Source organism: Sphaeramia orbicularis, chromosome 4 (genome assembly GCF_902148855.1).
Source record: "Sphaeramia orbicularis chromosome 4, fSphaOr1.1, whole genome shotgun sequence".
In the NCBI taxonomy this organism is placed as follows: domain Eukaryota; kingdom Metazoa; phylum Chordata; class Actinopteri; order Kurtiformes; family Apogonidae; genus Sphaeramia; species Sphaeramia orbicularis.
Window position 1 is genome coordinate 18,451,306 of NC_043960.1, and position 21,017 is coordinate 18,472,322.

A 21,017-nucleotide genomic window follows, 5' to 3' on the forward strand; every position below is an offset into this window, starting at 1 on the left:
TTAATGTGGCACCTGAAGTACAAGGAGTTTAACACCTTTATAGTGTTACCATATAACGCTGATACTTTATGCATGTGCCTCAATGCTGGGAATCAGCCTACATATTTTTCAGTCTCCTTTTCAACTCATGTGCCGTGTTCTTGCCACATTGTAAAAATTAACGTGGCTTATGTAGCCTATGTTCCTAATATATCTTAACAGAATATCTCTATTGCAAGTATAGTTTTTTCAAATTTTTTTCTACCTCAACTCTGTCATTGAATAGATTTTTATTTAAGGTGCATGAAAGTGATTTTTTTAACACCCCTTCTAAATAATTAGCATATTAAGTATGATACCAGGGGGCAAATATTTACACAAATATAGTTACTCCTTGACTATATTCAGGTGAAAATAATAAAATCAGAATAATATGACCCACAATTATCTGTAGTATAGGTAAGAATGTTTTTGAGCTTGAGTTCATTGCCTGTAAAGATAAGTGAATGAAAATGTGTGTAGTTTTAAGGAAACAGGATAAAATATAAACCAAGTCAGACAACAGTATCAGTGCAAGAGTTTTTATTATTTTAACCGTTGACACAATCAGCAGAAAAACAAGGCGTGACCAAAGACAGAACGAGACAAACTCAACTCAGATCTTGTTGAAAGCTGCGACGTCAACACTCTGGACCTGAAACATCAGAGAGGAAAAACTTTAAGCCAAACCAGACTTATACTACACAATCCAAGTTATTTAAGTTATAAACTGCTTAATACATGATTATGTTAAGCATCAAGTGTTTACCTCCTCCCAATACCGCAGTGTCTCTGTGCATGTAAATTCATTAAGATGAGTTATTCCATTATTTTACATCTGCATGTGTTTAAAAAAAACCCACAACAAAAAAGATATGATAACTGGGAGTAATCAGATAATTGTAGTAATTGGGTCTGACTTGTTTAAATGCAATAATTGAAACACCCTGATTTACATGTTTCAGTCCATTATTGGACTTCTTTACGTACATAGTAACAGTAGACTGCAACATTCAGTTTTATCTTGTTGAACCAACTTTTCACTGCTGTATACCATGTTTATGTCTTCCACTCACATGATGACATCACTTCTATATTTTTTAAATTCATGCACGTATAAAGTAACAAAATAAATCATATTAACAGACTTTCATGCACGGAGACACAGGGGTATTGGGGAGAAATTCAGGTGTGTTAATCCAATTTGTTATAATCCGATTACTGCCGTTATCTGATAAAGCAAATCACATTATGCTGTTTACGTGATCACGTGAATAATCTGGTAAACCCAGAAATCGAATAATGATTGGATTGTTAAGTATGCAAGTAAACAGGCTCAATGTATAGGTCAGAGGTTTCTGTCTAGATCTGCTTCAAAGTCCCTTTCACACTTTTACGGGAACTGGGTGTGAATTGTCCAGTAAGATGATTTTGTCATTACCTATTACTTATTTAAATGCCTAGACATGACCTGTGTGACCTCAGGTAGGGAGACAGGTAGGATGTTGTCACACTAAGCAAGTGAGAGCATTAACCAGTGTATTCACAGAGTGACATGAACAGAGTAAACACAATTAGAAGCAGTGACTTTAGATGTTAGTATAATTATTATACCTAAAGTTTACTATTCTCAAACTCTTTTTTCTGTCATTTTTTTCCCTTGATGTCATCATTTAACCTCCTAAGACACAGGAAATGTCAACGAAGTACAAGTTTTTGTTTTTTATTAAATAAGAGCCTATATTGGAAACATCATGATGCAACAGTTTTTTCAGATGCAGTTTTTAAAATTTTTATGGAATGTCCTTTGTGGTGGACAGTTTTTTTTTTTTTTAGTCTAAAATTGTGAAACTCTGGTCCACAAATGTGGACATAGCTGGGTCTTAGGAGGTTAAACAATTTAATCAACAGTTCAGTATTGATACCAACACAAAACCTCATGGATAACTGATCACTTCTATCATTAAACTCCTGTAAATAAGCTGAACCTATTCCACAGCAGACATGGTACATCATGTCCTGTCTCTGGGACTATATCCAGACACCACCCCTTTACATCCAGTATTTCCAGTTAAGTGAGAGTATGCCTAACAGTCTCCTGCCACATGGTTACAGAGACTGACAGTACAGTTAAGCAGTTCCCCAAATTAGCGGTACTTTTTCCTGAACCCCAGAAAACATCCAGGGTAATCAGGTTCAGACATTTTCCTGAGTTGCCCTTTGACAAAAGTGCCACAAAACAGGAGCCTATCCATGTCAAGACACAATCTCGAGTAGTGGAAATCATGTGGTTTAGTTGAGTGGGTTAAAGCCGAAAGGAGGCAGAATACGACACAAAGTCTACTGTGGAAAAAAAAACTGCTTGCTTACAGGAGGTCATGTTTGTTGATGGATGTGATTGAGTCATCTGTGATATGTGTTAGTATCTGAAGTTCATCCGATGTATTAACAGAATTGATAAAAGACTGAAAATATTACCCTAGAAACAGCTGTATTTGAGGATAGTAGAAGGTATGTACAACAGCTATGATGGTCTAATAGACATTTGCTTACATTTGTTTACTCCTTTCTCTTGTCACGCGGATACATCTTACTAAGTGCGAACAGCTGCCCCTGGATATGTTCAGGGTAACAGCCATGTCAAATTTCCAAATGTGTTCACATTTAGCATCACTAAGCACTGCCAAGAGTTCATCTTAAGTGTGAAAGGGGCTATTTTCCTCAGGACAAACTGCATTTGCACCTGGTCTGATGTGTTTTTCCTTTAGACCAATCCAAATCTAAATCACTGTGATTTCAGAAGTTATAGAGGTTCTTTGTATGACTCTGAGATGTGTGCTACTGTACTTACATAGTCTTCAAACTTGGTGATTTCTTCCTCCAACATGTCTGTTCCCACCTTGTCATCCTCCACCACACATGCAATCTGGAGCTTTTTGATTCCATAACCTACAGGAACCAGCTTGGACGTTCCCCATAACAGACCGTCAGCCTGCACCGAGCGTACACACTCCTCCAACTTCACCATGTCTGTTTCATCATCCCACTGAAATAGAAAAGGGAAGGGAGGGTGATTTACATAACTGTAGGAGTATAATGAATAAAGGTTTTGGTGTGAAAATGTCATGGTGTTTGGTGCTTAAGTTAAATATAATATTGGCTTTTGAGTGAACTTACAGGTTTCACATCCAGTAAAATCGAAGACTTGGCGATGAGGGCGGGCTTCTTTGCCTTCTTCTCTGCGTACGCCTTTAACCTCTCCTCTTTGATCCGTTCTGCTTCTTCATCTTCTTCATCACTGCCAAACAGGTCAAAATCATCCTCGTCCTCTTCCTCCTTTTTAACGGGAGCGCTTGACTTCTGCTGGACAGTAGTGCCCTGAACAAAAGAAAAACTCTTATTTATGGAGCTCAGTGGTGATGTTCAGCCTCTACGACAAAGAGCCCAAATCTGATCCTCATCCAAAGGGGCCTGAAGAGACTCACATTTGTATAGGGAACTGAAGGAGTGGGAGCTGGGGGCGCAGGTGCAGGCGATTTCTCCAGAACTGCCACCCGACACTCCAGTTTGGAGAGTGCTGTCCTTAGGTCATCCACCACTGAGGAAACAGAAGACAGTATCTAATACCTTGCTATTGCCTTACCAGTTACCACAACCCTTGAACTCTGAAGTATTAACGAAGCCTGTAAAATGACCAACACCAGAGGCCACTGGTAGCCCCCTGAAAAACTGACCTTTTGAATTATATCAATGAGCAACTAGCAGTACCTGAAACACTGGAAACACTTCTAAAATGTACCAAATCCAATATCGTTATGTACAAAATTATCCCATTTGGAGCACATTATCCACTATCACAGAACGATCTGAACATCTCATGTCAATTATTACTACCTTAATATATCAGACACTTCAGGAAGCTACAGAAAATATTTTCAGAATGAACATTTTCCGAGCACAAAGTATAGCCTTGCTACTACACAACTGGAGGCTGTCAGTGACTACCCATTGAAGACATCAAGAGCACTTGGTGAAGCTATTTGGAATCACCTGACAAAAGGTCTGACAAAAATAGCCATTATCAGAACATGCAGTAAACCCGTACTCCTGAGTCACCAGAGACCACTGGCAACAATCTGAAAAACCCTTGGCAACCACTTACATCACCTCAGGAAATGTGTTATAGGGATTGGAATCACCTAAAGGCTTGAGAAAAATATATGAAGGATATTGCGATCACACGGTATAACCTTACTTTCCCACCACTGGCAGCAATTGATAAGCATCTGTAAAATCCCTAGAATCTGAAACACCTCAGGAAGCACTTGTTGATGACTTAAATACACAAAAAAGTATCCAAAACTACTGACTGTTTTCTGAGCATACAGTTCTATTACTCCACAAGAGGCAACCACATATTTGAGCTATGACCTGAAACAGCCCAGGAGCACATGCTATTGGAATTAGCTGATATACTATATAAACACAAGTGAAAAAGTAAGCAGAGGTCACTAACAGGGATGTAAGAAAATATCGGTTCCGCAACATATCGCAATATTTCACTTCATGATACTGTATCGATATTAAAAAGTACTGTATTGATATTTCTAAGTATTCATTCAAATGCAGACATGGCAGAGATTCATTATTGTTTTTCTTTTTTGTTTATCGTGCTCTTTTATTTCTATATTCACATGGGTATTTTGCTCTGTTGTTTGTATACTACAAAAGTACTTTTGTTATACTGCAGGTCATACATGTGGTTTTTTTTTTTTAAATTGATAACTATTTCAAGCATCCTAAAAGCACTTTTTACTGTCTGAAAGAGGCAAATATTACTTTTTTTTTTTTTTTTTTTTTTTTTTTTTTTAAATCGGGAATGCACAAAAATAATGTTCTGATGTTGGATGATTCAGGGACTGAACACTATGCATTCTTTTCACAATAGAATACGAACATTTAAGCAGGATCTTAAACTGTAATGTCTGTAAAACATTTATTTATTTGTGTGATTTTTGTACTGGTAAAGCTGCATGTTAAAACTTTATTTTTAGCCAAATGCTGCACTATAACTTTTTCCAGGAAATAATCTTTTAAGAAAAGAAACAAAACAAAAAATATCGCCTTGTTAACAGTATCGTGATATATAGTGATTTGCATCATATCGCTAAATTCGTTCCAATACACACCCCTAGTCACTAATGCCCCGCCTGGTCCCACAACACTTTGCCCCTCTTGCTCACTGATACCCAGCAACCACCTGAATAAGCCTGGGAACATTTAAACAACACAAAAATTGTCAACTGTGGTAGATTACAAGATGAAAGCGCATGACAAAAATAGTGTTTCAATAATTTCTGTCAAACAATGAGCCAAGAAACAATATTCAGCTAATATTTCTACTTTTCAGCGGTGAACAGGTAATTAATGAACTGACACAAATTTAACCCTTTGTCCTGTCTCGGTGACAGTGTTATTAATTTCATGACATTCTACTGATTTTTGGATCATTTTTGTTTTGTTTGGATTGTGGATGAATAGTAGCATCAACAAAATAATTTAAATACCTTAGACTGGAAAATTTGTTTAATTACTATTATGCCTAAAGTCACTAATTTGCATCATAGCTATTGCATGTGCTATATTCAAATTAACAATCTCCACTGAATTTAGCATCTGCTTGACAACAAAAACACAGATACATTATTGTAAATAAATGTCGGCAGTAAGGGGTTAAAACAATTTACAAAGAACTAGTACTGTATGAGACCTCTGCTAAGCCAAAGCAGCAGCCAGGCTGCTCCAGTTTCTCATTTCCTCCTATAATCAAAAGCCAAGGAGTCAGTTCATTGCGATAAAAGGGAGCAGAGCTGCAAACATGAAAAGATGTAATCTATGAATTTATCTTTTTGGTAAATTGCCTAAAATTGCCTTGATTCATTTTCCTCCAGACACATCCGCAAACACAAACTGTTTTCTACATCGCTAATGGTATCAACAGTGACTAGGAACACCGAAACACCTCAAAGCAAGAAGAAACTGAAACTGAATTCATATTTGATCAAAAGCAACAAACAAACCCACCTTTGTGCAAGCTCTGGTTCTCCAACTCCAGGCTCTTGATGCGAGAGATGAGCTCTCCCTGATCAGCTGTGCTGTTAGTGCTGCTGGTCGTCTGCACAGTAAATACACAGAGAAAACAAATCAATACAAGTCAGAAGATGATGAAGTCCTTTTTTAATCAAACCCAGGTCTTTCTGAGCAGACCCCATATGTGAACACACACACCCACACCCAGCGCCCATCTCAGCAGCTGAAAACACAGATGCTGGCAAGATGAGCACCGACTTGAAAAGCCTTAAAGGAAGTGACACAGCTAAATGAATGGGGTCCGCACTTGCCACACTCCAAATTAGTGAGTTCGCTACAAGCCGGGGGTTTCAAACCAGCCAAAAACCGACGGTGAAGGAGTTTCAGTGACACACAGCAGGACGGCACTTACAATGTGGGACGGAAGGCTCGGGGAAGGTTGAGCAGACCCTCTGTTACTCAGTGTGTTCTTCAGCTGAGGGGAGGAGGGGATTTCATTGAAAAGAGAGGGTAGGAGGAACAGAACTGAAAGAAATACAAGCTTAAGGCCGACGACTGAAGAGTGCCGAGATGGAGGCAAATAAGGTGGCACAGGAATCCACGAGGAGCCTGAGGATGATGGTGAAAATCCTTCAGGAGGACCCCAAGGTCTCAGTAATGTGAGGTTTCCATGGCCTGGGCTCATTTCTCTATGTACAGCAAGAAATATGCAATACCTGGTACATTGGCAATATATTTAAAACTACCAAAAAATATAGGGAAAATGAGGGTCTTTCAGTTGGAGATCTACAGCAATCAGTTTTTTATGGAGGATGAAATAAACCCTGGTTCTATCACATACATCTAGAACTGTTTGTTCATTGTAATATAATCTATAATGTAATATAATGCTCCACTAATTTCCTACCACTGTGTCTTATATTAATCAATTTTCATCAAATTTATATCAAATTTTTTATCAAATTTCCCTATGGTGGGATTAATAAAGTATTATGTTATCAAAATCTAATTATTTCTCAACAAACATAGCACAGATACCATTGAAAGTGTTGCTTTTTGCCATTGCCATGGTTTGTTGATGTTGTGCACAATTAATGAAACTACTTTTGAATCACGTTTTTATCTTGAGGCTGTTAAAACCTTGATTTGTCCAAAAAAAAAAAAAAAAAAATGCTGACAAAAATCTATTCATCATTAAAAAAATATGACAGACAGAATTTAGCAACATGACAGAAAACTTGTAAATTAAAGATTATTCTTTGGTTAATAAATTGTTTATCTTGTTTTCAGCATGAAAACTATTTTTATTATATGTTCAGTCCAAATTCCAACTCAGTCCAGTGAAAAATAAGTAAGTGGTGAAGCTCAGAAACTCAACCACTGATATAAGTCAAACTCAGAAGTAAGAAAATCCATGACATGAACCTAAGTCATGAGTTGATATGGAATTATCTGCATTAAATATTGTCAGTTCAACATGTTCATTGTGCAACAGCTGACAGTTGGATTTCTACATGTACCACTAATCAAAGGTCAAGGTAAAAAGAAAATACTACTGGTTTCAGAATTCACAGCAGAATGTTTCAATGACACGTCGCACTACAAGTACTTTATGGACCTCAGAATGATAAAACTGGAAGTTTTTGATTTCATGACATACAACAGATTAGATTAGTTTGTTTTGATCTCCTATTATATTGAGTAGAGACTAAAAAATATTATATTTGAGTTAAACCTGACATGACGAAAACATGAACAATATTTTGTAAAGATGAGCACATTCTGTACATTTCACTCTGAAAGAACAACAACGGGTGTATGTCATTAAAATATATCTTGCTGCCAAAGTAATTATTTGCAAGTTTTTCTCTGTAATATTTGTGTAATCTCTTTTGCACTTTTACTGTGAGGGTTCCAACCTTTTTAAATGTTATAATATATATTAGAAAATAATATTAACAAAAAGGTTCTTGTTTTTCAGCTTCAGTTCCTCTCTCCTTTGTGGAATGATGGCTTTTAACTGCATGCCAGCTAAACTATTAAACCATGACCTAACTTCTTAAAATTAAATAAATCGGTTTTTGCGTAATCATATTACTGTGGCCTTTTAAGAGCAACCGGCTGCATCAAAATGACCCTGATGGCTCAGCCTCCACTTACTTTGCGAGATATATGGAAAAAGCGGCAGGTATGGTGTAAAGCTACAGCTCTGATACAGCGTCAAAAATTGTACTTACTCCTGCTAGAGATTTCTGGATATTCTCCCTGGCCCGAGCAATGTCTTGCAGGATGGTGTTCGCTCCCACATCCTTTGGAAACATGAGAAGAGGTCAGCATAGGCGAAAAAAAATTCTAGTAAATACTTCAATCAATGTAAAGACTATGATTATTATTATATTACGCACTGACTTTTGACCATTTAGTGTAATGGTGGATTTCTTTGAACCTTAAATATAACTCAACTGAAACACAGACTCAGTATGTTTGTCATAGTCTACCAATAAAGACCAATGAGCTGCATGGTTGTGTTAATTGAGGCCAGAGATGAAAACAATCCACAGAAAACCACTGAAAAAATTGTAGTATATATTCCAGGCCTGTAAGCACTGTAAGCTGCAGCACTTCCACAGAACTACACCAAACACAGAAGAACATGGCGCATGATCATAAAACTTGCGCAATGTTGGGTTAGCACTTCTAGGTAAAAGGAGAGATAGGACTATGGTGTCATTGTTTCAGAAAAGACTCATATAGGTTGTAAACACAAAAATGCAATGGTAGCGTTCTGAAGTTTGCTCACCCTGGGACCTGATTTTAAAAATAAGCGAACACAAGCTCCCAGAATGACGTTTCCAGGAGTTTTGTGGACACTCCTAATCTCCTCTCCATGTGCATGGCCCCTTAAGTTCATTAGATTTTTAACCAGAAACAGCAGCCTTGACCTACACTACAAACAAAAAGTTAAGGAAAATTTTTTTTTTTGGTCATTTTTGCCATTTGTAAATAAAACCATGTCTGGTCTTTCAATTCAATTCACACACAAAAAAAGTAAAAAGCGCTGTGCAAGAATCCCAACTGAAAAAAAACAGCCCAAAAATTAAAAATATCCTTAACTTTTTGTTTGTAGTGTAAGTTGCTTCAGGAATCTTGGCTCAACCTGAACTTTACATGCAGTTCAGACTTTTAGGAAGGGAGGAAACATTTATAACACAAGGAAGTACAATAATCACATGGTCTTGTTTTCATAAACGCTGGAGAGCAAATCACTGTAAATAACATCGGCTTAGTCTTCCAGGTTTGTCTGTCAGGCTATAAAATGAAGACACAACACTCCTTTTGTTGCATCTTGTGCCGCGTTTCCACTAAGTGGAACCGTCTCGACTCGACTCGGGTACCAGGTCCTATTCCTGGAGTCTGTTTCCATTACAGGATACTACCGACTTTACAGTACCTGGACGTCATAGCGATGCAGCGCATTACTTCCGTGTCGTCTGCTCAGAGAGTTGCTGACAAACTTGCTCGTTGCGTGTTGTCTCGTCAAGCTCACGCTGAATTTTTACGTCTGAACCTCCTCGACCGACCATGGTGTAATTTTGCGGGCTGTCATCATGTGGATTAACCTACCGCTATATTTACTGTAAACTTCCGCATCTGTTTTTTGTAAAATGGCGGGTCACAGAGACGACTCTCTGACCAATCAGTGGTCTGCAGTGTTTATATGTCACGTTTTAGTATCTGGTCCCCAGTCCTGGAACCTTGGCAGAGGCGATAAAAAAACTAGTACCAGGTACCAGATTTCAGGCCCTTTTTCCTAATGGAAATGCAAAAAGGCTGAGTTGAGTCGAGTCGAGCCGATACCACGTAGTGGAAACATTGCATTAGGTTCAATAAGATCACTTCCTTAGTTTGATACTGCATCTTCCTACTGGGCAACACAATTCTGGAAAGCTTTAAACCAATGCTACCCATCTCTTATCTCACACTAGAAATGTATCACAGAGTCTGCTTCAGATGGGAGGTGAAGCAACGCCAATCTTGTTACCTGTGGGGCTTGAACATAGCCGTTCATGCGCTCATAGAAGCGTCTCTCTGCCTCATCATAACGAGGTTTTTCAAACCAGATCTTCTCCTGGGCCAGACAGTCCAATGCACTCATGGTTCTACAGATGAAAGAACAGGGCGGGACAAAAGAGGGACACATGAACAGGACAGAGGTCAGACAAAAGAAAGATATGTCCTGTTTATATTTAACACAATGATCCCTTAGTTAGCTACAAAATCTGATCACATGTATCCTCTTATCTAGTTCCCTGCAAACAAACCACCCCAACACAAATAAAATAATCAAATGAAGTTAATTTGGCAAAACACAGCAATGGTTCAAACAAACAAGTCATTGCATACAATGAAAAACCACAAAAAATGGAGGCAAATGAAAAAATAAATACAAAAATAAATAAGTAAATTCACGCATTCAAACAACTGCAAAATGGGAAACACATGAGATAAAAAATGAAAAACAATGAGGAGGAACTGAAACGCCTGGAGCAGCTCCGTTCTCTGGGTTTTGCTCATACTTGTCCCTCAGTGGGGCGGTGGAGGCGACTGATGAGGCATCTGCGTCCGGCCTCTTCGCCGCCACGGCTGCTCCCCCACTGTTACTATGGAAACGACTCTCTGCAGCATCATAACGCCACTTGTCCAGCCACACCCGCTCGCTGTCGGGATGAAGGAAGTAGCAGACTCCAGATAGTGGAGATGCTTCTTCCTTATCCGAAACCTCAGATGGCTCCTCCTCCTCTTGAATGGGATGCAAGGCGTGGAAGACTTCCGCTTTACCCTGCGAGACCATGTGTTTTTCCTCCACCGCAACTTCCTCCTCTTCCTCCTCTTCTTCTACAAGGCTTTGAGGGTGGTCGCTACTTCTGGAGGTGCCGCCGGTGCGTTTGGTGGAGTTGTTGTTGCACAGGTTTTGGTAGAAGGCTGCTTCGGCGCGGTCATACAGCGGTTTCTCCAGCCACACATCTCGGAGCAGCTCCACGGGGATGCGGGGCAGTCCGTTGATCGATTGTCGGGATGTTGGTGTGACGGCTGCCTGCTGGACAACGGGGGTTGCAGGAGTTGGGGCAAGAGACTGGTATCCTTCATCAGGCGTTCTGGATGCAACAGAGCGGTCAGGAATGGATGAGAGGTTCAGAGAGTTTGGAACAGATGGTTGCATGGATTCCACAAAACGGCGTTCTGCTTGGTCAAAGGTTGTCTTGTTTATCCACACTGCCTGGACCACATGGTGACACGCAATCTGATCACCATGGTGACATGCAAGTCCTGAGGAAGAAGGGGCCACAGTGGTAGGAGTCGATGGAGAATTGGAGGATTTCCCTGGGGCTGGAGGCGAATGGTTTGACTGGCCTTTCCCACTGCTGGAGTTCACCAACCAGCACTGGTACAGGCTCTCAGCTCGCTCATAGATGCTCCGCTCAAACCATACGTTCGCACATTCTGACTGCAGGCCGACCAAACCAGCACGGGGGTCTGCTTTCTCTACATTCTTAGTTTTACTTTCGACCTTTCCCTCAGCGCGACTCTCAGGATTTGATGCCCTTTTTCTGCGTCTGCGGCTTTTGGTGCTTCGATTTCCATCTCCATTCAAGCTGCCACTTTCTGGGGACGAAGACGCCGCCTCTCCGTTCCTCTGGCCCGGGTCCGCCTTGTTCCGACAGCCTGCTGATACATTTGCAGAGCGGTCTACCTGACAGCGGCTGGGAGGCTGATCATGCTCCAACTGATCCACTGTAGAGCACTGGGTGATCTTCTTAGACATCGTCTTTGATCCGTTGCAAGAAAAAGAGAGAATAACAGGTAGAGGCTTTTGGATTAGTTAGAGAGAGGCAGGAAGGTTTAGATACAAAAGGGAATGATCAATTAGACTCAGATCTACAAGTAATTACCACCTGCACAATCACCAGGTTGTTAGTTTGTTTCTTTGCCAGCAGATTTAGGAAAATACTGAATCCATTTTCATAAAAAGTAGACATGGACCAAGCCTGGATTTTTTTTCCTTCTTGTTTCAACATTGTATGATCGGATATTTGATTGAAGATTAGTGCTGCCCCGATTAGTTGACATATTAAACCATGAAAATTAGTCAACTGCATTTTTTTTAGTCGACAAGTCGTTTTACTATTGACCGCCTATTTATTTTTGGCCGCAGCACCTGGGGAATCCATTTGCGCCTGCAGTACCTGAGGGACTTCCATATCTTATAAGCATCTTGAGTTTCATTCCCCCGCTCTTATGGTTCACCCCCCCTCCCGCGGATCAGTGCAGATCATTCATCCCCTGCCTCCCCTCGGTTGGTGGATCGCTGCACACTCATTCATCCCCCCTCCCCCGGTCAACAGACCTGTGTGCACCTGTTAATCCCCTCCCACCCCTGTTCGCACCCCCCCCCCCCACCGATTTTTCTTTAAAATTAGTCGTTTAGATTACTCGACTAATCGAAAAATTAGTCAAATGATTAATTGTTACAGGCAGCACTATTGAAGATACAAACTCGCAAATGTGAATTTGCCTCGGTACTAATGACAGCACCGTTCACCCACAGTGTAACACAAAATGAGTGCAAGTAAGATCTAGTGAAACAGGAGTACATTTTAAGAGCTTCTGAATATATTTATGTGGCGCAAATAAGAGTAAGTGGTTGGTGTTGTACAATAGTTAAAAGTACAGTGTAGTAGTATAGATTTATTGAATTATGTGTCCTTGGCTGAAACATGCTTTATCTCTCACATACCCATCCCAGTGTTGTTATTATACTTCTCGACATGTCTACATGTCTTGCAACATTAGAAGAAGTAGTTAAATTAATTGTAACCTCTGTCCCTTTTGATGGATCTGCTACAAGATGTGGCCAGTTGGTCCTTGGCCCATGTCTGACACTTCTACCAAATTTCATGAAAATTAGTACAGCATTTACCGCATTTAATTTCTGACAAACAAACTAACAAAACCTTGAAGGACTGTGAGGCCTTGCAGAGATAGCCACTATACCAAGCCAGGACTAAACGATAAGGATTGTCATGTCAGGCTAGTAAATCTACTTGCTCACAAATAGTAGAGAAGTGAACTTTTTCACTTCTTTCTGATCTCTAGTAAGTTAGACATGCAGATTATGCAAGACCAATAACTTTGGTCTTTGAGGTGATTTGACAACTGCTAATAAACATAAAATTTGTGCAGGTGAAAGTAAAAATTGAGCCAAGCAAAAAAAAAAAAAAAAAGCTAACACTGAACCCTGCAAGAGTCCTTCTTGTTGGTGATCATAAACCAACATTTGCTCTTTAATACAGCATCAATCAGAACACACTAGAGAATACAGAGTCTATAAATCAGTCCCAGAACACAACAAATAACATGCAAGAAATTAGCAGAACCCATGCAGATAAAATTTTAAATTCTCAAAACATGAAGTTGTTAGTGATTTGTCAAGTGACAGTATTTTATACCAAATCATGAGCAATGACATCTGTAGGTCACCGGTTCTCAACCATAATTAGGGATGCACTAACGTGATAACAAGACTAACCAAACACACACTAACAATGGTCAGTCTATTAATTTCAGCTCTATGTTATTCTTCAGAGAGAAAGTTGTCATATTCCATTTTATAATATCTGTAAAATAATACCCATTGCATTACTTCAGTGTTCGACAAAATAAATCCTGACAAAAATAAATCCCATCTAACAAAATATCGGCTCCTTGCAGATAAACCTATAATAGTTTTTAACCAAGTTGATTAAACATACCTAAAAGAACAATCTCAGTCTTTTCCATACAGATTAATTAAACACTTGTATGGGATAAGTACCAGCCTATACCCAAATCCTGAGAGTCAATACTGGTAATCTGAGCTGAAAACATCTGATTGGTGCATCCCTAATTATGACTTCGTGGAGGGATGTGTCTCTAATCCTTAATACTTGAGCATATAAATACTTGGTAATCATATTAGTATTAGGTTTAAGTATTAGACACCCCATCCACAGTGTCTAATACTTGGGCCTATGATTACTGTAAGCCCTAAAGCTAAGCAAGTGGAAGAGTTACAGAGCTGTTTCTATAGACTTCCCCTGCTGATTCTAAGTGAATTCTCTGGTTAATAAATGTAAATAAATACTGCTTTATGTTAAAGTCTGTTTAGTTTCAACAGCCGGTGCCTGTGGTGCTGTCCAGTGTGTTTTAGGCCTGTAGATTTTTCATGAGTTCTGACTTTTTCTTTCCCCTGACCCACCATAAAACCATCTCTGGGACATCCTGATAAAACACATGTACTTTGACCCTCATAGACTAAAGGAAATCTGAGTAAAATATACTGTACTGTGCAAAAGTCTTAGGCCGCCTTTAGCTTTGCTGTTTTTACAGTGGTGAAATGAGTATACATATTTATTACTCATTCTCTTTTTTTCAGATACAACAAGAAAATACAGGAAATATGGACACAGCCTTAAAAGACACAAAAAACTGAACAAAATGTGTTGTAAAGGTTAAGTCAGTATTTAGTGTGACCCTTGACCCCCTAACAAGAACCAGCACAAAGAAAAAAAAAAAAAGAAAAGAAAAATCTGACGTGTTGAATGAAACAATCAGAAAATCAATGCAATCAACCTCATAATGCCTGAACAAATGGGTTAAAAACATGTTAATTGCAAAGGAAGGTCACACTAAATACTACACTGTTTTGCTCCTGAAACATCATTTTTTACTGCTGTATATTAAAAGTAGACAGATATGTCGTCGGGCTGATATATTGATTTTTTTCAACATTGGCCTTAATTTCTTTTTTGAAAGCTGATATTTGATCAGTAGTAAAACTTTTATAAGATATTTGATCAGGCACCTGTGTGAGCAGCACTTGAAGTTCAATAAATGTTAAAAGAGTACTAAATGTAAGTGTATTAATAATTTCATTTATATTGCTGCAATAAAAATCTTAATTACCTGAGTGTTTCAATTGTATTTTATGGTCAATGTGCTTAAAAAAAAAAAAAAAAAAAAAAAAAAAATTGTCCTTAAATAGCGGCTGTAAGTATTGGGCATTGGATGACCACATTTTTGAAAAAATTTGCATCAGCCTTAAAAAAAAACATATCAGTTGACCTCTACTGTATATACTACACATATATAAGATTGTATTTTTACAGCGACTGATAAATGCGCATATGTGTGGTCAGTATAACTTTACTAAACCTAAAAACCTAATGTTGGCCTCAGACTTTTCCACAGTGCTGTAAATCACTGGTACCAGCAACGCCATGCAAACTATTAACCTGTTTAAAATGTTACTTCATTTCTTTTCACTATCACTACCATGGTTGAGAACCACTGCTATAGGTCATTGTTATCAGCATTATTTGCTGTGATCCAAAATTATATTCCCACAAGGCTATTAATAGACATGTAATATCCCTCACATTCAGACAACCATGACACTATAATGTGTGCCAATACTAGACTGAATTTAGAAGTGTGTTTTCCCAACTCTCCCTTAGAATGTCATCAGTAAACGTTTAATTTATCTCATTCCAAGAAAAGAATTATTCAGTACTTGACAAATCTAAAACATGAGCATGCAAAGACCGACAAGTGTGTGACTGGTTATTGACAACAAAATCAAATAAACTGATGAATATGGGAAAATCGAACTGCCGTGTTCATGCAATCAAACCAACTAATTTTATTTTAATTTGGCTGACAGCAAATCACACATCAAACACCATGCTTTGTGATGTTACAGTATTCTGATGCAATACAGGAAATGAATCCCTTAATATTCAACATCGAGCTGAGTCATGTTGATTCCAATGCATTATTTGCCAAAATTGCTTGATTATGGGAATCATTTCCTGGTGTTCATAAAAATAATAAATCATGTTCAAGTACTTGACTCACCTTCCTCAGTTAAAAGTGTTGAGCTTAAACTAGCAAAGTCAAATGCTCAACTTGTTCTTTTCATCCAGTTAACCGCAAGCCATTGACAGAGAAATTTTACAATCACCACCTTAGAAAATGAATGAAACTAACACATGGGAAACAACTTAAAGCAAGAGGAAACTTAAACATGGTACATGTCAGTAACATTAGAGAATACTCACTTGTCAAATTCTGGATGCAAAGTGAGAGGGAAAGAACATGATGTGTTAAAACTTCTCTGAAAATAGTGTCAAATCAACTTTTCTTTATACCCTTGAATGCCGCTGGGAACATTTTACTGTGAAGTGTTCAGCCCAAGACTCAGTATTGAGCAAGGAAATGAAGCAACTTGGATGAATCCCAAAGCTTCCCTCCTCTTAAATGGAAGAAACCACAGACAGTTTTTCCTGCTACATCATCACAAATGACGTACAAGTGTGTAAAGTAGTCTCCCTGACCGAACTCCTCATTTCCCTTACTTTTTCACCGTCGACCTTAGCCGAAGGAGATGAGATGATAAAACATGTAGACTGCATACAATAGAATATAGATGTTCTCTAAAGGTAAGCTGAATATTTGAAGCAGTACAAGTCTGATAAATCTACTGAATTTATTCTAAAATGTTCCGACAGTGTTTCTTTGCAGGGTTGCAAGGGAAACTTATTAACACTATAGGGAATTTTGTATTAAAAAGGACTATACATGCAGGCATCTCTTATTACAAATCTGAGTTGCTTCTACTATTTGGAGGATAATTATAATAATTATTGACTTCAATTGTAAGAGACTATGTTTGATTACATGTATTGTTCCAGACTAGTTTTTATCTACAGTCCCCTGGCAAGTCATAATTAAAACTTCCACTCATTAACAAACAGCATAAAGTAAACTAGACCAACCAGATAAAACATATTATTCACAGTACACGGAGTAATACCACACACTGCTTGTCAGCACGGTGACTGTTAAAGTCAAAGTAAGAGCATGGATATCTGAATACATAGTACAATTAAATAATACTGAGTCAAACAGATCTGTGGTCACGGAGTCAAGTAGCTTACAGCAGATTTTTCAATTCAACTTTTAAAGCTAAAAATAGACGTGCAGCTCTTTATGGCATCTGGTTGGGCGTTGCACCGAGCTGTGGCTTTCACAGAGAAAGCAAACTGCCTAAGGGCAAAGTGACAAAAAGGTACAGTACAGACTCATGAATAAAAGATCTTCCAGCAGATTTTACAGTAGTGTTTAAATTCATGCTAACAGTCACATAATGTCATAGGGTCTAACAATGTGATATTTTTATATACAACGACAGATTTGTGGGTGGCTTTTTAACCACAGTTTTTAAGGTTTGTTGAGGCCTGTCCCAAACATGTAATACAATAACACATGGGAAAACATCATGGCGTGCAAAAAGTCTTAGTTGCATCCACTGTAAAGGATTTTTCACATTTGTTTAAACAACTTGTTTCTCAAGTTGTAGCCTATTGAATGGATTTGATCATTTTGGATGTGATTCAACAAGATCCAAGGCATGTTAATGTACATAAAGTTATGCAAATTACATTAAATGGGAATCAATTATTTAAAACAGTGTGCACCTTTTATTTTACCAGTAGCAGTATGTGTATTTATCCAATAACTAGTTAAATTATCTGATGTTTAGTGTGTCTTTTTGAAATTCTACTCTATACACTTTCGAGGTTCTGACAAGTTTGACCTCTATCTCAGGCGTGATTTTGTTTTCCTATTGCACATTTTAGTCACCTTTATTAGACAACAACTGGGAACTCCTACACTTTTCAGATACTGTTGGAAAGACTTAAACCATGCTTAAAAAAAGGTGTTGAGTCTGATGTTTCTATGTTATTAAACTCCAAGACTTGCACTTTTACTGTAAATGTGAGTGGGTTGATGGGTTTCTAGCTTCCTACTAATCTAACTTATATTAAAATATGACTGAAATAACCAAAACTTAAGGTAACCTGTTTATTTTTTGTGCATATCAGCCCCAGATAAATCACAGAAGCTGCACAACCCACTGGAGATTTAAAAAAAAAAAAAAAAAAAAAAAAAAAGCCCTGTTTTTTTGAGATAACACGTCGTGTTCATGAGGGAAGCAACACTTCCACTGAAGGTCAAGAGTAGTGACTGTGTATATATAATGATGTGTAATGTAAAAAAAAAAAAAAAACAAAAAAAAAATCTGCTGTGCCAGATTCTGACTAAAAAGACGAAGGCAGCTCTTGGCCTCAGATGAACTGTCATCATTGAAAGGTGCGTCCTGCTAACCTTTCACATTAGCCACCATCATCTTCATCAGCCACGACTCATGTACTGTCAGTGGCTGGTTAGAAATTTCAAAACATGGCAGCAAACCTGACAGGAAAATACGTTTTACTGAATCATTAGTTTCTATTTTGGGTGTTTTATCATGTAAAACGAAGCACTTCCAGCCTCTGAAGCCGGTAGCGTTAGCATAGCAGGCGGCTAAAATGAGCTAGCCGTGTGCTAGCATCGGCTAACACGAGTCCCTGTAACCTGTACACCCATTCATACCCGAACACGACTGTGAACATTAACTCCAGGGTGAACACCAGCACCCAAAGCCCGGCTGGCGGCCAGTGTCCACGGTACTTACTGTGTGTTATGTGTCCTGTAGGTGTGGAACCAGGCCGGTGGATAAAACGCGTGTTTCTCCAGCCGTGAGTGACAACGGGAAGGAGGAGGAGGAAGAGGAGGAGGAGGAGGGAGGAGGAAGCAAGGAGCGGCGATGACTGTGTGATCCACTGAGGAGAGGTCAGCAGTGGGTTGGATATTCCACGGACATTCAAAAGCCAAAAGCCTTAGGGACTATCAATAAATTACTGCTCTAAACGTTTTTCTTCAACAGCTTCTCAGTCATGTGACCCAGCGACTCCAAACCAGTCTCAAATTATTATAATAAAGAGGACCTTTAGGAAACACCACTTGATATTTTTCTCTGGTGTATATTAATATTTTCTATGAATATTATTCATATTTTTAGGAAGAAATGTCTGTTTTTCTTTAGTAGGTTCTCAGTCATGTGACCCAGTGACTCCAAACCAGTCTCAAATTATTATAATAAAGAGGACCTTTAGGAAACACCACTTAATATTCCTCTCCGGTCTATATTAATATTTTTTATGAATATTATTCATATTTTTAGGAAAAAATGTCTGTTTTAATTCAATAGCTTCTCAGTCATGTGACCCAGTGACTCCAAACCAGTCTCAAATTATTATAATAAAGAGGACCTTTAGGAAACACCACTTAATGTTTCACTCCAGTCTATATTAATATTTTTTATGAATATTATTATTATTTTTTTTTTTTACAAAAAATGTCTGTTTTTCCTCAAAAGCTTCTCAGTCATGTGACCCAGTGACTCCACCACTTTATGTTGACGTTAAGACAATATTCATCATTGTCATTAATATTATTAATATTTGTAGTAAATATATTATTTTATAGATAATTCGATAAAATATTATTAATATTTTAGGACTAGTGTTACAGATGGAAATTCGAACACTCCAGTTTGAATTTGTCTCAAGTGTTTATTATTGTTTATATAAATGTTATCAATATTTTTATGGAACAGAGGCCAATCTTTCTGAAAAGTTTCCAAAAAGAAGAACACAGTTCTATTGTCACGACTCGTATTTGTAAATATACAGATATCATAACAGTTTGTGGTTCACAATTTCCCAGACCATTCTTCTCCTGAAGGAGGGCATGTGTTCCTGTAAAGACAAGTCTGGTTAGATATTTTAGGGGTTAAGATGAAGATCATTGAACAGACTAAGTACTCAAAGCGCTGTGCTTACCTGTGTAAATGGGACTGGCTTGTCATTGGTAATGTAATCTGCATATTTGCATGTGAACATTCCACAGTCACTATTGATTATCTGCTGTGGGATTTCCCGAATGCAGAAGAGGAATATAAATGTTATAGAACATTTAAAGTTACATTTATCATTTAAAGCAGTATCATGACCATTTAATCTGCTATTTTATCAATGAAAAAAGGGATACTTTATTAACCTTTACTTTTATTAGTTTTACAATTATTACTAGTATCACAATTAAATTAATTAACATGACATTATTTCATTTATTTTGCTATGATTTCTATTAATATAATGAGTACTACTTATCGTTGTTAGATTGATCTTAGAAATTAATCACTGAATGATTTAAGTGATCACTTGTATTAAACAAAGAATTAGTTAACAAGACCTTAAGGAGCAAATGTTTAAGTACAAGTGGAAACTAATCAAAAACATACAAATTTTATAGAAAAAAATAAATGAAAGACTATCTAAAGCGGCACTGGTATCAGTTCTGTGTTGCACCTGAGTCAGGACATTGTTTAAAGATGTAAGAACCATCTAAAAGATTTACAACCTGAAACCTGCTGATGATGGACACCCAGTCCTGGCCATTTAAAGTAGTATCTACAGTGGATAACTGCAGGCGCTTACTGCAGTTACTCGCATCGACAGGGAGACAACAGGGCAGTGATATCACATTTCAAGACATGAGGTTTAGTATTCAACAAATTCATGTAGGCCTACATATGACTTACTTTTATTAATAAATTCTAGATTCATCTATGGTTAATAAATATTCTTGAATACAATCCTGCAGCCTAATAAATAGCCTTGTTTCAGAAGTAAAATGGTACTTATACAATGCCTCATATGATGCCCATGAGCACACTGGTCTTCTCTGTTGCTCTGTCCAGAAAAAAAGTTCTACCTTCAGTCTTCAATGTGTTAACACTGGTCTAAAAGTAAACTGACTCCAGAAAAAAAGTAGTGAAACAGGTAGTAGTAGTGAAAAAAGTCTGAGTCACTAATAAAGATAAATAAATTAAGTAAAAAAAAAAAAAAAAAAAGTACTAAAAA

At 38.0% G+C, this 21,017-nt stretch overlaps 1 protein-coding gene across 6 annotated transcripts; it reads right to left on the bottom strand.

Annotated features, from left to right (window-relative positions):
• Positions 1-546: 546 nt before the first annotated feature.
• eef1db (eukaryotic translation elongation factor 1 delta b (guanine nucleotide exchange protein)) lies at positions 547-18,884 on the bottom strand. Of its 6 annotated transcripts, XM_030132206.1 has the most exons (12): positions 18,725-18,858; positions 16,266-16,275; positions 16,063-16,118; positions 10,686-11,935; positions 10,151-10,268; positions 8,346-8,417; positions 6,521-6,583; positions 6,103-6,193; positions 3,504-3,616; positions 3,196-3,396; positions 2,870-3,064; positions 547-673 (listed from the first exon to the last, which is right to left on the bottom strand). In XM_030132206.1, exons 4-12 carry the CDS (start codon positions 11,930-11,932, stop codon positions 635-637), a joined length of 2,139 nt encoding a protein of 712 aa, XP_029988066.1. In that variant the 5' UTR covers positions 11,933-11,935; positions 16,063-16,118; positions 16,266-16,275; positions 18,725-18,858; the 3' UTR covers positions 547-634. The 6 variants fall into 6 exon arrangements, with proteins under 6 accessions (XP_029988066.1, XP_029988069.1, XP_029988072.1 ...); XM_030132209.1 differs by lacking the exon at positions 6,521-6,583 and having other exon boundaries at positions 18,725-18,850; XM_030132212.1 differs by lacking the exon at positions 10,686-11,935 and having other exon boundaries at positions 18,725-18,833.
• Positions 18,885-21,017: the final 2,133 nt, after the last annotated feature.

Coding starts and splice junctions, on each gene's coding strand:
- eef1db (XM_030132206.1), bottom strand. CDS start 11,932: ATGTCTAAGAAGATCACCCAGTGCTCTACAGTGGATCAGTTGGAGCAT. Junction 8,418..10,150: donor GCTATGTTCAAGCCCCACAG/GTAACAAGATTG, acceptor ATGTTTCCAAAG/GATGTGGGAGCGAACACCAT. Junction 3,397..3,503: donor CTTCAGTTCCCTATACAAAT/GTGAGTCTCTTC, acceptor TCTTTTGTTCAG/GGCACTACTGTCCAGCAGAA.